Source organism: Pteropus alecto, unplaced genomic scaffold, assembly GCF_000325575.1.
Source record: "Pteropus alecto unplaced genomic scaffold, ASM32557v1 scaffold164, whole genome shotgun sequence".
Classification (NCBI taxonomy): domain Eukaryota; kingdom Metazoa; phylum Chordata; class Mammalia; order Chiroptera; family Pteropodidae; genus Pteropus; species Pteropus alecto.
In genome coordinates, this window is record NW_006439568.1 from 12,785,434 (window position 1) to 12,806,534 (window position 21,101).

Below are 21,101 nucleotides of genomic sequence, written 5' to 3' on the forward strand. Positions count from 1 at the left end.
TATATATTTGTAATGTTTTCTTTTTTCACATTAACTTAGAAGAATATCCAATACCATAATGTGTTTTTTTAAAAATCAGATGTTTAAAATGACTTCATGGCAAATAACACAGTCCTATTTGTATAGTCATTCCCTTTTTGTTAGTCTTTAGTGTTTTGTCTTTTAAATACACATTTATGTCTTTTTCACATGGCTTCATGCATACCTCTAATTGTTTACTTAGGATTTTACCTAAGTAGATTAATTGTATTATTGCATATAACTGTTTAAAAGCTTTGATAAATATTGCCAAATTGCTTTCAGAAAATTGTATTATGTTAACTACCACCAAGTAGACCACTTCAAAATAGCAACTAAACTACAGACCATCATCATTGAGAATCGCCTGAAGTCTAGCTGAAGAGAATCCTATAACTGAGGACATATGGAAGAAGCCACTTTGAGACTGGTAGGAGGGCGGGGGTCGGGGAACTTGGAAGGCCTGGTCCCGCACACTTGTGTGGAAGGTAAAAATCGGAAGGGCTATCTTGACTGTGGAGTTCCCCCCTGAAGAGCAAGGTGTCTCAACCCCACACCAGGCTCCCGAGGCCAGAGTTTCAGCGCCAGGAAAGGAAGTCCCTATAACTTCTGGCTTTGAAAACCAGGGGAGATTGTGGCTGAGTTAGATGGAGAGTAGCTGAATTCCCAGGCATTCCTCTTAAAGGGCTCCTATATAGACTTACTTACTGACAGACTCACACACTCTGAGCATACATACAGAATTATTTTTAAAAACATAAACATACTATTGTCACTATTTATCATGGTAATGATTTTTCTTTAATAAAATCCAAGTCAATAGAAAAAAATACCACCCAGTATCACATGATAATTTTCATTTTGCTCTATTAGTAGCAACAATTATTACTCTTAATAAATAGCTAATTTTTTTTAGATAAAGTATTGCATTTTGATTAAATCAGCACCCTTCATCATACATTATTAATGAAGGAAGTACTAGATAGAATAATATTTGAATAAAGTTAAGCAAGAAAGTTTAAATTTTATTACATTGGATCAATTAGGTATGAAACTACATGGAATACTTAACAAATTTTTGATGTCCAATATATCTATATTCAAATTTCAGCTACAATACCATAGCTTTGTACTCTAAGTATATTATTCTTTGAACTTTTGTTTGCTCACCTGTTAAATGGGATAATAATGTCTACATCACAAGCCTATTGTAAGAATTAAAGAAGAGAATGTATTTAACATATTTGGCACTAAATCTGAAATGCTCAAGACATTCAGAACAGTAGCTATTACAGTGAAAAAATATGCAGTAACTTAAGAGTCCAACTGTGAGGGATAGACTTAAGAACATGGAAACGAACATTACAATGGAATATTTATAGACATAGACAAAGTTTATAATATATAGTTAAGTATAAAAAGCTTAAAAGAATTCAAGGAATGATTCCATTCTCATTATAAACATATGCATTAAATGTACATACATATATACATTAAATACATACTTACATATATACATACATATTTTTTCTGCAGAGAAAAAGAGAATATAAACAGGTGATCTGTGGACTTATAGGGCATTTTTATTTCTACTTGTTTTGTGTTTTATAAATTTTAGACAATAAATTGTACTATCTTCGGACAATAATATTGTACTATTTTTGATAGACAAAGTATTTGAATTGATTTGATGGCTATATTATAAAGAGAAACTGAAAGCAGAAGGCTGATTCAAAGAATGTCTTAAAACTAGTCATCAGGTAACAAGGTTATGGCATTGTGAACTGGAAAATAATCTGCCAGATATTTTGATGGAAGAAAGGAAAAGTCACTTGAGATGTTTAGATATTATAGACAAATTAGAAGGAAGAATCAAAGATTATTTTATCTTGGAGGACTATGCTGTGGTTGTACCCTTAACAAAAAGTGTAATGGGGCACCAAAGTCCACCATGAAGCCACTGGTAAACATACAGAATTGTCATTAAAGGGTTAGGAGTATGTGAGATTGCAGAAGCACTAAGAAAATATACATGAATGCAGAGCTGACAGCAGATGCACTTTTTTGATTATTCTTCGTATGTCTTTCATTGTTTGCCATTCTTTTTATTTCTCCTTCATTATTTGTTTACTCTTTATTCTCTTGCCTTTTTTCTCCTCTGATTTTGGGATTTACACTCTAGAAAGGTGGACAATGCAGAAGACAGGGTTTGCATATCCTACCTAAAGAGATGGAAAGTAGCAAAATTAGAGGGACAATGAGCAACTCAAAGACTTGAGATTGTGAAGGCAAGAAAGCAAAGAGTAGTCTATGTGTTCATTAGTCCAAGTTCGGAATAAGGCAAAACAAATCTACAATTAGTCTTGCCAGAAACTTTAAAACTATTTTTGATTTTCAAAAATATTTTAACAATTTACTAGTTATCAGATTGTGTGATGAATATATGTGGAAAATCAAGTTTTGCAAAAAGATGTTGGTGAATATTAATGATATATATGATATATATGTATATACATTGAAAATTGCTCTAGTTTAAGGATAGATGAACTGAGATTTCAGAAGGCTGGAATAGTATATAGGTGTATCTTTAGATCTCAGTGGTAATCACATCTGAGAAAAAGATTTATATGCAGGCTACAAGATTTATTTATATCTTCCTAGTAAAATCTACCTTGTACATAATTTATTCAGTTCACATAGTTAAATATAGCAGTCAAACTTATTATTGATATCATATAAGACAATGATAAAAATTTCTACTGAATTTACCTTTATGATATATAACTTGAAGTTTGAGTATCTATCTTTTGCTATTCTTAACAAAAAAATAAATAAATAGAATTGCAGGTAAGTGTTTTATATAAGTAACTTTCAAACTTGATGTGCAATCATGAAATTTAACTCTTCAACCCACAACTAACTGATGTGCTTTTTAGTCCTTCTGAAATGATAAAAATATTAATTTAAAAGAATTAGTTTCCAAAATGCAATTGCTCTTTTACTACATGTTAAATAGTTATCTTTAATCATGTAAAAATTAAAACTTGGATAATTATCTGTTCTTATAATTTTTGCTTAGTTTATCAGTAGTAAATCAGCGTACTAGAATTGCGAAAAAAGCACATTGATAAATTACGCCAAAATTATCAAACTTGGGTTTATCTTTTAACATGTTTTGTACTTCCTATTCTTTGTCTAGATTCTTTTAGGATAAAGTGAAACCATATCCCATGTTCAGTATGTGAATTCCTCAGATATTACCAAGAGCTACTAATATTTTTCTTAAAATTATTTAGCCTTCTCACAAAAAGCGTAAAAAGAGGATTGTGAAAATGGTTCCCTCTTGAACGTGGTGCTTAGAGCGGATGTTGCTGGCTTAATTTTATTCTAAATTATATCTTCTTTGGAATGAATCAAAACATCACTGGAAGTTCTTAAGGATGAGAAATAAATTGCCAGCTGTGGAAAAGGACATGTACTCCTTGTTTTATTGTATTCACTGCCCATGAGCTCCTCCTTACTGTGCTAGAATTGACTTGACTTGCATTTTGTGCTGAGAAAGGAAATATATTGTCTCTTTATGCTGTTTTCATAAATGAGTTGTCAATTGATTATATTTGATTACTATTGTGTGGTGAATGAGAGCTGACAATATTAAAATTTATATCAAACAATTTTAATTTAGAGACTTGATTAAAATGAAATTATTTCAATCTGTTTTTAATATGGTAAAGTATTCCACTAGTCTGGCTTATGTGGGGCCTCTGTTATCTTGCAGCTCAGTGTGGTGGTGCTATGTCAGATTTCAGTGGTGTGATCCTCAGCCCTGGGTTTCCTGGAAACTACCCCAGCAGTTTAGATTGCACATGGACAATAAAGCTGCCCATAGGTTTTGGTATGTATGTTTAAAACACATAAAGAGTTTTCGATGTCATTAAATCCATCTTTAAAAAGAAATATCAACGTGTAATATAAAATATTCGCAGATTACACTTTAGTCTGGTTTACATACAGTTACGTAAATTGAAGAGTGAAATTTGGATCATTGTTTCTTAAACCAAATACATTTCACCTGGAATACTTGGACAATTGAAAGAATATGGGCATTTTCTAATTTCATAGGATAGGTAGATAGATATATGGTAGATTAGATAGAGAGATAGAGAGATAGATAGATAGATAACTTCATATTTTCCAGTCAATATGTGTGGATACATCTTGAGTTAGATTTGTGTGGCAATGATATATTCAAGATGATTTTCACATATAATTGTTTTTTGTAACTTTTTTCTTATTGTTTATACCAAGTAGCATATAGATAAATTATTTTCTGGTAATCTATTTAATTCATCCAATATTCATTGTAAATAATAAGATTTTGCATTTGAAAAGTAGTACAAATTTTCTAATATTAGGTTTAAATACCCATGTAAATGTAGTACCTTTCTAACTCTAATAATATAATTCCCAGGGTTTTGGATATATTGCAATATACATATATTGCATTTAATAAATTCTTTCTCACTCGTATATCACAAATGTATTTTCTTGCAGCTTCTTCATATCACATCAGTCTGTAAATGCATAAATAGAAGTGCTAGATTGAGGATACACTTGTTTATTAAGTCACAGAAAGAAGACCAGGATGAGTCTATACAAAACTGCCTAGTTTTGTATAGAAAAGATCATTGTACAATGTGATAAATACCACTTGTGATGAATGTATATAGTGGGATGATATCATACACATGTGCTCCTTGAAACACAAACCTGGTAGATTTAGAGCAATTAAGAAGTTCTCTTCTATCTTATTGAGGACTGAATTTAAGTGCCTGATTACCCAAAAGCATCTACAGCCTCAAAATACAAATTCATATTTAAAGTTTTATATAAATTCACAGAAACTCATGGTTTTGACAATTCTTTACTGAGTACATATTATACTTCAGATACTGTGTTAAGTGCTTGGATAAAAGGCATAGTAAGTGAAACAAACTTTTTATGTTTTCTCTGATAAGTTAAAGTCACAATGAGGAGACAGATAGTCACATATACTATTAAAGTATAATAAAGACTACAGGCTTGTATTTAGTGTGACTCTCCAGCCTAGTCTAGGAAAGGTAGGAAAGTCTTGTCTAAGGACATGATGCCTGAACTGTGACTTTAAAGACAAGAGCTGAACAGAGGGTCGGTCCATGGGGAATGGGAAGGAAATTCTTGGTAAACAGAGTGACACATGGAAAGATGCAGATTAGAAAGCTGAAGAAATTCAACAAGCCTGAACACTATGTGACAACTGGTCTGAGGTCTGGGGGGAATAGGAAGCCACTGACAGAAAGATGCATAGGGGTTTTCTAATTAGGATTATTCTGTCTACAATATGGAAACATCATTAGTTTGAAGTAGTCAAACTCTGTCCACTGATTGAAAGAGAATACTGACAAATATGAATAACAGATTTGAACCAGTATGGCTATACTTATATGTCTTTTACTAGTCACTTAAGAGGGCTCATCCCATGTTTCTCATGGAACTAAGTGAATTATTTTAAAATACATTAATAAATATATTTTCAATAGTTCCATTATATCATATTCAACTTACCTGAGGCTGATGCCTCCTTGATTTTAAATACCAAGTTCATTAAGAATTAAAAAGAAAACATGTGTCTATTTTAGACATGAAAACATCTGAGACTTTTTCTGATCCTATTACATTTGATTACATAACCCCACTGTTATCTTTGAGTTTTGGTTAAATCAAATATTAGAGAATGCAGTCAGCATTAATGTAATGGCTGTGTGTAGAGTCAGAGGGAAGATAATCAGGGGGGTCATTTCATAAATTATATAAATGTCTAAGCAATGTACTATACACTTGAAACTAATAATAAAATAAAATTTAAAAAATACAATACACAAAAATACCCTTTAAAACATTTTAAAAATATTAGTTCTAATGTATTTGAACAAATACTTTATAATTTTTTAAAAGAAAATCGAATACAGATCAACAGTTATAAAAATATTTTCTCATTTTTATGAAACAATTATTGATAGGATAATTTGTGAAAAGGGGACCTAGGGAAAATTTTTAGAAAAAAATATGCACATCTTGGGGCCTCACATATTAAGGTAGCATGTTCAAAGTTCCAAGAAGTTTTCTAATTGTACAAGAACATGTTTAATATTTTAAACCATGTTTTCAATATTTCCCGTAATTATTTGTTCTTGGAACTCTTTTTCTGTGTAAAAAAAGAATTTCCATGTAACTCTTTTTCAAGTGACAAAATGTGACTTTACTTGAGAACCACAATATAGTTATTAGGAGCAGGGGCTCAAAAGCCAATGTATCTGAGTTTGAATTTCAGCTTTTAAGTTGTATAAACTTAGCATATTTGTTTAGCTTCTCTGTGCCTCAGTTTCCTCATTCTCATGAGTAACTGTGAGCATTAAATAAATTAGCACATATAAACACTTAAAACAGCACCTAGAAAAAAGAATAATAAATGTCAGATTTTATTATTAACTATTAGAGAATAATAGTAAGAAAAAACATTGAATTCACTAAAATTGAATATTAATTGAATTGGGCACATATATCTTAATGAGGCTTTTATTTTATTTTTTTTCCATCCTAAAGAGACTTTACTCTCTTATCTTTTAGTTTTGTTTCTAAAGATATTGAGACTATTTTAAAATATGACAGCATATAACAATGATCACTAGGTTTTATTAAAGCTATTATATAAAATTTAGCATTACCTTCTGAAAAGTTAAGTACTAAAAGAACACGCTGATAAATTATATGCCTCTGAATGATACTTCAGAGAAGCTAATTTATCCTCTATAGATGAATGACTAATTTCTAATGCAAATGTGGAATTCGATTATATTAATGTATAAAAACTTTGCAATTATATTTTGGCCTCAAATTGTCATTTTACAAAATACGGATTACTGAGTGGCTTTTTACCTTTAAAAAGTGATTTATATCATTTTAAATAATATTAAAAAACAAGAAAGTCAATTTCTTGGTTAGTTTTGCTATGGTTACCTTGTAGTAAAATGAAAGAGATTTTCCCATGTGACAGGGAGCATTTGAGAGCAGTCATGTTACTTTGACCTATAGCAAACCCATGGCACAGATGTAGAGAATATGCCTTTCAAATGGAAACATATCTAAGTACATTAATGTGAGTGTGTATATTTGTGCATTATCTGCATTTAATATGGTAAAAAAATAAAATAAAGTAGTATTAATGTTTGCTTTTCTTCTTTAGGTGTACATCTCCAGTTTGTAAATTTTTCAACAGAAACCATACATGATTATTTGGAAGTAAGAAGTGGATCCTCAGAAACTAGTACTGTTATTGGCCGACTTAGTGGTCCTCAAATACCATCTTCATTATTTAGCACAACCCATGAAACCAGCCTATATTTTCACAGTGACTATTCACAAAACAAACAAGGGTTCCACATTGTGTACCAAGGTGAGATGGATAATAAAAAATGAAAATTTATTTTACCCAAAATCAGCTACTAACAATTTAACTAATGATAAATATTTTCTATATTCTCTTTTACTAAAACAAACCTAAACCAAAGCAAGCTTCTGCTAACAAGATTTTGTTATTGAAATTTTCTGTCAACTATGTAGGGGGGATGATGTCTTTCTGAGACCTTAGAAAATCCTAATCATGAAAAAAGGATTGAATTAATACTGAATGAAATTAAGCAAGTTAAGGCAAGGCAGTTAAGCAACGCAAGCTATCAAAGACTTTGATTTTATGTAAAAATTAATATTTTGAAAAGATATTTTGTAGCACTTATCTATTATATGTAAAATTATTTTATTTTACTTTATAATAGAATAATATAATGTTCCTCAATTCCATTCTATGGTCATGAAAATATGAAATAAATATTTTGACAATCATAATACATTAGGCTTATTTCTCATATAAAAGTGCTACATGACCCTGAGCAAGATTTTTATCCCTTTTGAATAGTTTGGACTGAGATAGACCTAGGCTCAAATGTTGATTCTCCCTGTTCAATACAAAGTGGCTTAGGCTCAGCTCTATTTTTTTCATTTGCATGATGGCATTAGTAATAGTATATCTTAGATAAGTTGTTTTGAATTTTATATGATAAAATGAATTGAAAATATATACCATGATATATATCATTAGTAATTATTTAGTGCATTTCAACTATTTTTATTATAATATTTCAGATCTAAAAGCCTAAGATTTGAAATCAAATAAATTTATGATTTTTACGCAATATAATTCCACTGAATTCAATGTTTAACAAAATAATTTAAAATTTGTTTAGATCTCCACCCTAATTATTAAAGTATTTCACGAATGTGTAATACTTTTGAATAGGAGCTCCACAAGAGCAGGGACCTTTGTGTTGTTCATTGATGCATCTCAAGTGCCTAGAACAGTGAAAGCGCAATAAATATTTGCTGAAAAAAAGTATGTACCCAAAAAGACATTTAAGTGTAGTTAAAATAGACATCATAACATCCAACCACGAGTCCAAAATGATTATAATCTGTATCATGTTTGCATACATAATTGAAGAGCATTACATTACACATCATCTTTTATATAAAATAGGAGTCATTTTTACAACCTCTCAGTACAAAAGTAACTATGTTCCCAAGAAATTTAATTATTTTGGAAACAACTGGTCACCTGATTTTCTCCTTTGCTTCTAGGAGACTCAGCTGCGCTAGTTGTCCTTCCCTAGCAAGTGTACAGGGCCTCGTGCCAGCACTTCGTTGTTTAACCTTAAACCTGGCTTCATCTTCTTTTCCCTGCCCTCATTTTCCCTCTCTTTCAAGATGGTGTTCTTTTTGAATGATGTAAAACTAGAATTTGAACTTCATTAATTGCATTTTTCTGCCAACGTGTCCTTAAAGATTTGTTATTTTCATAATAAAAGCATAAAAGATAAAGAATCTGTTACTGTTATTGATCTAATATTAATATTATTGACATGAGCCATAATGTATTACAATCATCAGTAGATATTATTTTGAAGCTATCTTTTACTGCATTTATATCATTGAGCTTATAGCATTTTTGAGAAATAGGTTATTTGTACAGAGTCACCGAATCAATGTTATTTTCAGATTATCTTGTGCTTAGACTTTAAGAACTTTCTGAATTTTGGAAAAATGCATAGTAATCACAAGTTACAGACTCAAACTTTATATACAGTGTTTATTACGCACTTACTACGTGAAGAGCAATGGGCAAAGCTTTTGAGATACAATGATGAACAAAACAAACAAGAACTTAGATCTCATGTAGAATGTAGGACAAGAGGAATATGAACAAATAAACATGCAGATATACTACAGTGCCAAAAATACCATGATAACTAAAGAACAACATTCATATTAGAAGGAAATTTGTTTCTTAGTACTTTATATTATTAGATAACTTCTTTGGAGAAACTCAAGAGAGACATATTGTGGCTTGTTTCTTTTAGAGAAAAAAATAATAAAAAATAAAAATGACTCAGAATTAGGCTTACATATGTTTATTTTATTCTATGTATATGCAATGTAACTAGGAAGAAATTACATTCTATGTAAAGAAATCAGAATGTTTGATTAAAATTGTAGCTTATAATTTGGATAGATTGCATAAGTGGATGAAGAAACCAAGTGCATTTTTGTGAATTGTACTAACATTTTAAATGTGAAAATTGTAGACATGAGAAGAAATTCATATCATATTCTCATTGACATCAATTACCATAAACCTGAATTACTATTTATAATCAACTATAAGCAGCACTGTATTCTGCAAATAGTTCTCATCTGTGGTCTTCCAAAATTTAGAAAGGAAAAATGTCTTTCTTTTTCCCTTTTGTAGCCTATCAGTTGCAAAGCTGTCCTGATCCACGCCCATTTCGAAACGGCTTTGTGATCGGCAGTGACTTTACTGTGGGCCAGACGGTTTCATTTGAATGTTTTCCTGGATACACACTGATTGGAAATCCAGCTCTCACTTGCCTTCATGGACTGAGTCGTAATTGGAATCATCCACTTCCAAGGTGTGAAGGTATGCTGATCTGTGTTTAATAATTTTTGTTTTGGCAGACTTTTATGTCTTCCTCTTGAAATAGCTTGCTAAACATACAATCTCTCTTTCAGTTGAATAATTATAGTTAGTACACAGATCAAACCCTTAACACTCCATAATGAATAACTGATTTCATCGTTATTGGCAGAAGTCCTAACATTCCCCATAGGAAGTGAAAATAAAGTCAACACTTTAGAGCTATTTAGTGTGTGTCTGTGTGGATGCACATGCGTGTGCTTAATAGTCATTCTTAGAAAAACCAGTAACCCAGATAATGCTACTGAATTTGGGCTCATTTCCTTTAAAAAAAAAAAAAAACACCTGTCAAATAAAAATGCCTTTAACCTCTTATAAGGCCTTATGTGTATACACGATATAGGCAAATAAGAATTGCACGGTGTACATATTAATAAAATATTTAAAAAGAAGAAAAGACAATGTAATTTACTAATCTAGTGATAGTTAATAACTATAGCATGCCTCATATTGAAAAATAAATAAAAACTAACTATATTTCATTCATGGTTTGAAACTTCATTTTGTATATGTAATTGATGTAAAAGCAATACAGATGTATTTTATACTGCCTAAGAGATATGAAGTATTTGCTTTTTCTCTATGATTAATTCATTGCTATTTTAACATTTTGTTTTATATCTTTTCCTTAGCTCTTTGTGGAGGGAATATAACTGCAATGAATGGCACCATTTACTCTCCTGGGTATCCTGATGAATATCCCAACTTTCAAGACTGTTTATGGCTTGTAAGAGTACCGCCTGGGAATGGAATCTACATCAATTTTACTGTCCTTCAAACAGAACCAATTTATGATTTCATTACTGTATGGTAAGCCAAGATCATTGTTGTTGATTGATTCAACTGTATGTAACCGTGAAACGAGGTAGGAATGAAAATATATTATGATTCTTTGTAAACAAAATTGCCATCTGATATTTAAATTAGTATAAGTAACTGAGGGTGACAGTATGTGTTTTGTAGAATGAGAAAAATAAAAGAAATAGGTTTTGGCTTATTTGCTCATAAAGTAGCTGAATACTGAACAAAACTTTATATGTGAAAAAATATTTAAATTTATTATTAAATAAATATGCAAAAACAGGGAACTAACATCAGAGTAAGTTTAAGGTAAGAGAGGTCTCTACAAAACCAGTGAAAATTAAAAGGCTATATTCAAATCACAATTATTTAATATAACTATTGAATTTCTGTCATAATAATGTTATAAAATATATTTGTATTGTTATCCTGTTAATTAAAACTTTTTTATTTAAAACTATATCACAAAGAAAATATCTGAACTAATTATTGACAGTCGATTAATAGAACTATTGTATGCGTTCTATGATTCTTTCTAAATTTAACAGTCAATGATATTAAAGCTTATTTTGAAGAAAATAAAAGTTGGGCAAACCTCAGTCATTTGGGAGGCTCTGGATTGTAGTCAGGATACCAAAGACAATGTAATTGATCACTGCTAATATGGATGCATTTCACTTAGGTAAAAATGTGATCTATTTTTATACTTCACATTTTTAAAATTTATCGCCTAAATAAATATAAAATAAACCAATATGATTTGGCATTCATTGGTTACCTAATCTATTGCAGCTTTATCATCCGATATGGTATATCTTTATTAAACTTTGTGGAAAACTCTCCAAAAAATTAATCTCAACCTCTCTCTCCCCCGTCTCCACTCTGTCTCTCTCTAACAGGGATGGGCCAGATCAAAACTCGCCTCAGATCGGGCAGTTCAGTGGCAATACTGCTCTGGAATCAGTCTACAGCACTTCAAATCAGATTCTAATCAAATTCCACAGTGATTTCACAACAAGTGGCTTTTTTGTGCTCAGTTATCATGGTTCGTATTATCTAAGAGTTTATATTTCATTTGGTACTGTTTAAAATTATACTGGAAAATTTGAATGTAAAATATATTTAACTAATAATTGAAAAGGTATTAGAATTTGACATTTTGTTTATCATTTCAAATATATTTACTTGCAAGAAAGACCTCTTCTAAGAGTCTAGGGACATTAAAATGTAAGCAAATGAAATTAGAAATAAATTAGCCAGTAATTACCAAGTAGAAAATAATCATTTTTTTACAAGGAAACCAATAAAAGAGAACCAGCTGTTCATATTTTATTATGTGTAACTTTGAGACATTAATAGATTTTTCAATACAAAATGTTTAAATTTGTAATTCAACCTGCTGTGAGTCTTTCTAAAATTAGCATCTAATACTTTTATGCTCTAGATCTTATTACTCATTCATTTATACTCTTGTTTCAAAACTATATCTAGTCTAGAATCTTACAGTTAAGTGATTAATCTAGATTATTAAATTCATAGCTTTTACTCCTATGCAATAATTTATGAAGAGTTTCAATTTTAATTCTTTGTATAAAATTATTCTGGGTCCTCTCCTCCTAACATTAACTTTTTGAAAGAACATGAGATGGTTTCACAAAGTTTTAAAAAATTTGCTTTTATATCAAATTGATTTTATCTCATTATAAATAAGAAAATGCTTATTTCTAAAAATTACATTCCTTTATCTGCTATGATAGTATTTCCATGAAACACATTCAGCATCATATGACTTTTTCAGACCAATTCCATGAGTATTTCACTAGATCAATAAGCTGCTAAATTAAATTTGCAAGTTATATGAACATTTGCAACATGAACATTTACTTTGTCCATTACATTAATGTACAATTTAATATTTTTACTTTTTTAAAATAAAAGGTAAAACTTTGATACTCAAATCTTACATTCCATAAAAAGTATGGTAAGTCAAATATGGTTATGCTCACATTAAAGAATATCAGGTTTAGAAATAGTCAGAGAATAGACCAGAAAATATTTGGATTGTTTAGTCTCAGCATTTATCAGCCAGTTGATGGTACCCAGACCCATAGCTGCTAGAGTTTCATGTACACTCCAGCATAGCCAGTTCGAAGGGGATGTTCAGTTCTAACTTTTATTCAGGCTTTTGATTTTTTAATAATTAATTTATCTTTTTTACTGACTTAGTTATTGATGCTGGTAATATGTAAATACCGTCAGAGTATAACAATAGCTTTATTACTTTGACAGATAATCATAACTCAGGAAGCAATAAATTAAAGAATAGTTAAGATCAAGAAATGAATTAGTTGCTGAACTGCATTTTGTACATTTTCTCTCTTCGTGGATCCCTGTATAAATTTCGGTTATTTTGTGCCCTGCCTGAACAAATGGCAAAGAAGGGACTGTTCACTGATGGACCATAAATATTTATAAGATAACCTTATAGGGAGTGTAAAATTCTTATAAATCTTAGGAGATATTTCAAAGGGGAAATATTGTCAGAGAAAAGGATGCATGTGTATGTGTAGTCACATAGAAAACATTACAATTACAGAATGTTTGTATACATACAAAATTTGAATGTGGATTTACATAGATACTTATTTAAATGTATACATGTATTCTCATACCAAACTGTTTCACCTGTTTTATAACTAGGTTTTGAGTCATGTATAACAAGAACAGAATTAGCTTAGGGATAATAAGATCAAGTATTTATTTAGTGCTTCATTGTCCAGTTGACTTTGGACAAGTTACTCTTTCATCTCCACTTTTTTTTTTTTTTAGCTATACAACAACATGGTAGGATTGCTGAGTGGACTAATGAAATACTGTATATGTAAAAATTACTGTAATTACTGGCATAAATTAGGTTGAACCATATGAAATTTTTGGTCAAAAAGTGCTCAGTATTGGCAGTGTTGCATAGCTCAACGCAAGTAATTGCTATCATTATTACTATTAACAGTATTATGTTGCAGAGATGATATGAGAATTGGAGACTGTGGATGATATACAGTTAACATAGTGCCTGGCAGAGCAGATGTTCAGTAAATGTTCCTTTCATTACCATACCTTATCTTACATTTTAGATTTTCTAATAGAGCATTTATTTTATACTTTAAATTTCATAATAAGGCACACACGCCAGAGCCTAAAGAAGCCTGACATTTGAATCAACATCTCTGGGAACTTTACCTAAACCTTAAAATAACCTTGAAATTTGAGAATGTAGCCAGGGCTCATGTTAAAATTGACCGATGCCTTACATTTTACCAGCCCTCTCAGGATCATTTTCCTAAAGCACTGCTTTCATCCTGACTCACCTTTTCAAGAATGCATGTTGCCTACATTAAATCAAATTTAAAGCTACCCTGCAGTCTGGTTCACTTAATCTCCTTGCCCAGTGTCTACCTTGACTCCAGTCAGATTCATTCTCTTGCTGCCTCCTAAACTTCCATTCTTAAATGGTTTCTTCCTCATCTTCAGTTCCGTAAGTCTCTCCACCTTAAGTCCCATTTCCTCCATTTCTTGATATTTTGAACTCATAGGGATCACTATCATCTTCTCTATGATTGCACTTACTCTTTTAACCAAACTTTTAAGAACGTGATTACAATATGGTATATTGTTTTATAAGCCTGTGAGTTTAATAATAGTGAATGCTTTTTTTAGGGCATAGATCACATTTCTGCTTCTTAACCCTTTTGTATTTTTATTACTGACTGATCATTTAGATTTTATTTATTAATATATTTTTAATATGTTTGAAAAAAGAAAAAAAGTGTTTTTTTCTCTCTAATCTGACTTCCTTTATGAGATTCAGCCAGCCATCTGTTCTTTATAAAATATCATTTTTATAAAGTCTTTCATGATCAAAAATACCATTCATAAAAAGCTTTGCAAAATGAAATTTCTGTGCGGTGAAAAAAATAGGACAGGTATAAATGTTGAGGCCCTTTATCTCATATATGAAATTGCTTCTTCGTCAGAGGAAATGTTTTTATCTCTCTCTGTATTGCCATAATTGTAATTCCCTAAAGTAAAAAGTGAGAATTTCTGATATCTTCCATAGACTCAAGATGGGGTTGGCTTATAAGAAATAATAACAACATTCGATCCTAATCAGTGACTCTTTGAAAGTAAATTATACAAAACCTATTTAAACATGTTTTTGCAGACACCGACTTTGAATGATACTATAATAGCGATAGGTGCCATTGACTGAAAACTTAATATGTGTGGCATTATGCTAGGATACTTTCCATGTATTATTGCTAATTTTTGTAATAACTCTATAAGGTAAGTATTATTTCCATTTTAATAATAAAATAACTGAAAGAAAAAATTTGTAACCTACATAAAGCCAGAGAACTAATAAGTAGAAGTGTTGCCTAGAATATGAAATAGATCTGACTCCAAAGAATGACCTCTTTTAAATAATGACAACAGCAACAGCAATAAAATAATAGCTAAAATATATTGAGTTTTTACTGTCAAACAATGTCCTAAACTAGTATTATCTCATGCATAAATTATATTTAATGGTATGTAAACCTAATTTTTATTTAAAATTTTAGCAAAAATTATTATTAGTTTTAGCAAAGTGATAGGTCATCTTATTTTCTAGAAAATAGTCCTCTTAATTACCGCTTAGAGCTTCACACTTCTTATGCTTCTCTTCCCCAGGACCTAGAAGCTGACCACAACATGTTGGTATGTTTATCACAACTTAGTGTGTTTTCTTTATTGTTCCCAAAATGTGCTGTGGTCACTATGTGAAGAGAACATAAGTTTTACTGAGAGTCTGACTTATGCCAATCAAAACATCCAGGGGGCTATAGTATAGCCAGGATACATATCTATTAATTTAAAATAGAAGAGATCATTTTAATGCTTAAAATCATTATCCAAGTCACCTCTTTTTCTAATCTCAGAGTATTCGGGTACTCAATTTACACTCAAATTTTCTTAGTGATCATAATATAGTTTAACAATTTATATTATTTATTGTTTTCTATTATTGGCATATCTGTGAAAGAATTAGTTGATTTTATGTTGACTTTCAGACTATTTTTAAGATTTGCATTGAAAAAACCTGAAAAGTCTTTTATGGTTACGTAAAATAATGACAGAGTTTACTTTACGATAAATGCTGTATTGGGGCACAAGTTTATTTAACTCCATAAAGTCTCATCCTAAAAGAGACTGCTGCATATATAAGCATACATTTTATATAAAATATAAATCACCATTGCTTTGAACTGTGTGACTCTATACCTCACACAACCTAGAGATCTTACCTCCTTTTGTATTTCAATAGATAATATATTAAACTCATAAAGTGTTCCATTGTTTGATGTCCAGAGAGTATAGGGGGTATAGACAACATACAGTTATATATGAATACCTATGTTGAAGCTAAACACCAAACTAGTAGTAAAGCTGTTGTGAGAAAAAGATAATGTAATTTACTATTATTTAATGATCACCTAGTGATTACTTAAATGATTAAAAGTCATGTCAAAAGTGCTTACTATATTTTGACATTTTGCTATATGTGCTCACTTATTGATAAGTGATGGTATTTATTTTCTATAATATCTTACTCTCAGTCCCCTCCAGCTAAAGTCCATCAGGAGTACACCTTTAATTAAATAAAGTTGGGTTTATTGGCTCATTGTAACGAGTGAGACAATGCACCGTGTGGGACCCCATGGCAGCTCAGTTAAGACGGTGTTAGGGGAAACTAGTAATGGGATTTGGACTATGCAGGATGGTTCTGGAAAGGTTCAAGGAGGTATGCTTTTCCCCTGGAATGGGTTCTATTAGAACATTGGAGCAGTTCTATAATTGGGTATCTTAATAATTATTTTTTCTAAAAGGTAAAAGGAATGGAACATGCCTAAAACTGTAATTGATATGAAAACAACATTCACTCATACTAACTGAGATGGAAGAATCTTGGTCATTTAGGTGGTTTGGACTGTATTGTTGTTTTGTTTGTTTGTTTGTTTCTGTGCTCAGACATGATAATGAAATGGTCTTGTTTTTGTCTTGTTCCATCAAGGTCAAAGAATTATCATGTCTGATGTTAGTCATTAGTGAAATGGTCAACAGTAGAAAAGCATGACCTATAGTTAGAGCCAGGCCCCCTCAAGCTGACAGTACACAGGAGTTGTTTTGTTTTGATTTTTGTTTTCTTTTCTTTCTAATATGCAGAGTAGTGTAAAGTGATAAAGATAGTTATAGCATGTTCCTTCACAGCCAAAAGCAAATCAAACTATGGTAATGAACAAGGAGAGGAAAATAGAGACTGACAAAGAACAAATTGTCACTGCTGATGTGCTGTTCCCGGTAATAACCATGTAGAGGAGAGACCCTTGGCACCTTACTTCTCAGATTCTAATGGGCTCAGCACTAAGGCAGCATACTTTCAATTAGATACTTGAACATGTAGAGAAGTCAATTCATACAGCAGATATTGGAATTTCTTAGGATAATTCAAGAGATTTCCCAACAGCTTTGTTTATTACGCTTCTGATCCCAGAGAGCTCGTCAGGGGCGGAAGTCCAAGAGAGGACTTGGCCCAGAGCTCCAGTGACCAGGTTTTTGTCTTATGATTTGACCTAGAATTCAAGGGCAAGACAAACATCAAGCAAGAAAGCTCAAGGTTTATTAAAGCAAAAGTACACACTTAAGAGGGAAGTGCCGGTGAACTCTGAAGGCAAGGCCCCTGAGGATGTCTGGATTATGGACTTTTGTGGTTTTGGGGCAGAACCTGGAGACTGGTACTGACATAGCCTTGTTGTCTCCTTCTGGTAGGAGAGGAGCTCAGTTTCCAACTCTTCCATTCTTATTTGGTGTTTCTGGAAGTGTCATGGCATCAGGTACATGATGGGAGCTATCGTATTTACAATGCAGATATCATTATAATGCTATTATAATTAACCAAAGTTCAGGTCTCAGCCCAAGATGGCATCTAAGCTAGAAAGGACTAGTTTTGGTTTATCTCCCCTTGCTTGAGCTAAAATAAGAAGAGGGCTAGCTGAACAAAGGACAAAGGAGAAATTCTGGAGCTTTATCCTGGAGGGGAAGGGACATCCCTAGAGTATCTATCCTGCTTCAATTCCATTTCTAGGGAAATACCAAGAGAATTTTCTGTTTTACCTGTAAATCCAGGGATTAGCATTTTCTCTTGATTTCTAAGGTTCTTCTTTATATAGGTAAAGAAACCAACTAATTACAAAATATTAATGAAGCAAAAAGGATATTTAAAAGTAATTTAAGCACTGCTGAAACTTACCTGTGTGGTTCATGTCAACTCGCTAGCAGCGTTGTTCTAAAATGGAAAAAAATATATTATTTTTATCTCTTAATTATAACTAGGAGAACATTTATTTAAACACTCCTAAGTCTGCTTTCAAGTGGAACTGCTTAAACTTATTTTACATAACTTTTGAAATAACATGCCAGAATTACGTAACTGAACATGTAATTATCAATGCTTTTTTCTCTTCCAAATTTTCCCTATATCATGAAATTTTTATATTTGAACTAATCTGGGTCACCACTGAAGTACCGGTGGTTATAAAGATCTAAGAGTATATAAGGGAACATTATGGTGTTTTCCCCCTGGCCCTTCTGTAAGAAAACTGTGTCCTTCTTTGGCAGAAAGGTTGTATATTTGTCCTTTTCTGGTTTAAAGAAGGAATGGCAATTTGCCAGTGTTCTGTTTTTCTGTTTTGTTTTGTTTTTTAAGAAGCCTTTAATAGCCAGATGAACTGAAGTAGATAAATACAGCATCTTTTCTGGAATTAGGTTGAATGTATCGTTACAAAGAAAATGGAAAATTAAAAATAACCAAAATATATTGCCAGAATCAAACCCTAAAGCAGTTTAAAAAATCAAATTTGTTGTATCAGGAACCAGACATCTGTACACATTTGAACAAAAACAGCACTATTCAAACAATAGTCATCCTCAGAAAACACTGACAGGTAGAGTATGATGCCCTAAGGTAGTTACTAAAGAGTAAATGGTGTTTTAAAACTGTGACATTTCAAATAAAATGATTCTTCTAAAGAGAACACGGATTTAAATAAAATGTAAATTTTAAATATGTAAATATGCAGCTTTTTCATTAATGGTCATAATTGTGAAGCTGTTTCTAAGTGGAACAATCCATGAAAAGCATGGACTGAAATATATGCTAATACTATTTAAAATTTAAATGACACAATTTAAAAGTTTCAGTTCTGCCAGTAACTGGCTGTGTGACCTTGTCTACCTCATTTCGCTAGGCATCCTTCTCCCTCCACCACCCCAAAATGAAGAGACTAGAATAGGTGATTTATAAAGTGACTTTCAATTCAAGCAACCTATGATTCTAACCTATATGGTATTGGGTATATTTATCCTACACCTGTTTATTTTCTTCCAAAGTGTATACATTACAGAGGATGGGGGTATTGTTTTAATTCAATTAGTTATCAGTCAGTATTTATTGAATATGATTTCCAGGGCATTGTGCTAGCAGTTTTGAGACAACAGACATGTACAACACATATGATACAGAACTCTACAATGAGTTGCTGAACTCAAGGACTTTATGTTATGGTATAATGTACATTAATGTCAAGCAAAGTATCTCAGCATTTTCAAAGTATAAACAATTTAAATCAGAACAGAAACAAAAAGAATTGTTTGTTGTATTCTGGAAAGTCACATGAGTACTAGGCTGTGGAACAACATCAGGGTTGTGAGTAAGGTCATGTCAGATTGAGATTGTCTGTGTTTACAACTGCCATCAAAGCAGCCATGCTGGTGTTAACCTTCGACAAACAAGGACTGTGCTTGCCCTTTGAAATGACAATATGTGTCGGGCACTGTTCTAAGCACTTTATAATATATTAACAAACCTAATTTTATGTTTATTTTGCAGATGAGAAAACTGAAGCACAGAGCCTTAGCAATTTGCCTGAGGTCATAGAGCTAGGAAGTCACAGAACCAAGATTGGAACACAAGCAGCCTGCTTCCAGAGTAAATAGTAGCTTAGGCTGCTTTGTCCACAAAAGTAACACAAATTAGAGGATATATATTTTCTCATAATGTTGATAGATTTAATAGAAACATCTTCAGAAAGAGAAGTGGAGCTATAGTGTTTAATACTCCTTTATTGCCTCTAATTACCACACATCTGATACTTCACAGCTCAAACCATTGCCCTTTTATACCCTGCTCCTACCAACCAAGACAATATGCCTAAGTTTTGTTCATGATTATTTCAGTAATTGCCAAATCAAAATGTCTTTCATGAATAAAAGGGAAAAGTAGAAAATATTACTATTTTACTAAATATTCTTATTATCTGTGAACAGCAAATATCTGGAAGGCACGGAATTCCAATTTGATATAATAATAACTTTCCCTTATAGAATGCTTACTCTCATCTGAGGATTGGCATGAATTAAGGTAAAAAACTTACATTATCTAGAATTATAAATTTAATCTGTAGGCTGTGAAAAGCCACTGTAAATTGATAGAGAAATGGCAGCCTCAAAATAATTCTCTTTTTTAGGTTGATTTGTCTAGGAGAAAATATGGCTTAATTTTCACGCAGAGTTTGGTCCAAATTCTGGCTCTGTGACCTGGGAAAATGATTCAAGCATTCTGAAATTTAATATCTCTTTTTTGCAACATGGGCACATTTACACCTATCTTGATATAGTAATTTGGTAATTAAATGAAATAATTCATGTAAAGTACCTGGCAGAATCCTTTGCATACAGTAGATTTCATGTAAATACGGTCATAATTCTGCTACCATGTCACTTGTATATAGGAAGATTGCCTCAGAAAGATGCAGAAGGCAAGGAACATCCTGTGGGCCAATTTAATAACACAGAAATGCTAGTTTCCTAGGGTTGCTGTAACAAAGCACCACAAACTGGGTGGCTTAAACAAATAATTTTTTTCTCTTGATTCTGGAATCTAGAAGTATGAAATCAGTGTGTCAAGAGGACTATGCTCTTTCTGAAGACAGTAGATGAGGATTCTTCTTTGCCATGTCCGAGTTTCTGGTGATAGCCAGAT

At 31.7% G+C, this 21,101-nt stretch overlaps 1 protein-coding gene across 1 annotated transcript in view; it reads left to right on the plus strand.

Moving 5' to 3' along the window:
- CSMD3 (CUB and Sushi multiple domains 3) overlaps nucleotides 1–21,101 on the plus strand; it is a 1,016,080-nt gene that overhangs the window by 906,289 nt on the left and 88,690 nt on the right. The window contains exons 41-45 of the mRNA XM_006916698.2: nucleotides 3,797–3,913; nucleotides 7,301–7,510; nucleotides 9,917–10,105; nucleotides 10,795–10,972; nucleotides 11,863–12,008. Of these exons, the coding sequence (XP_006916760.1) occupies nucleotides 3,797–3,913; nucleotides 7,301–7,510; nucleotides 9,917–10,105; nucleotides 10,795–10,972; nucleotides 11,863–12,008 (840 nt within the window). The remainder of the gene's footprint in view (nucleotides 1–3,796; nucleotides 3,914–7,300; nucleotides 7,511–9,916; nucleotides 10,106–10,794; nucleotides 10,973–11,862; nucleotides 12,009–21,101) is intronic.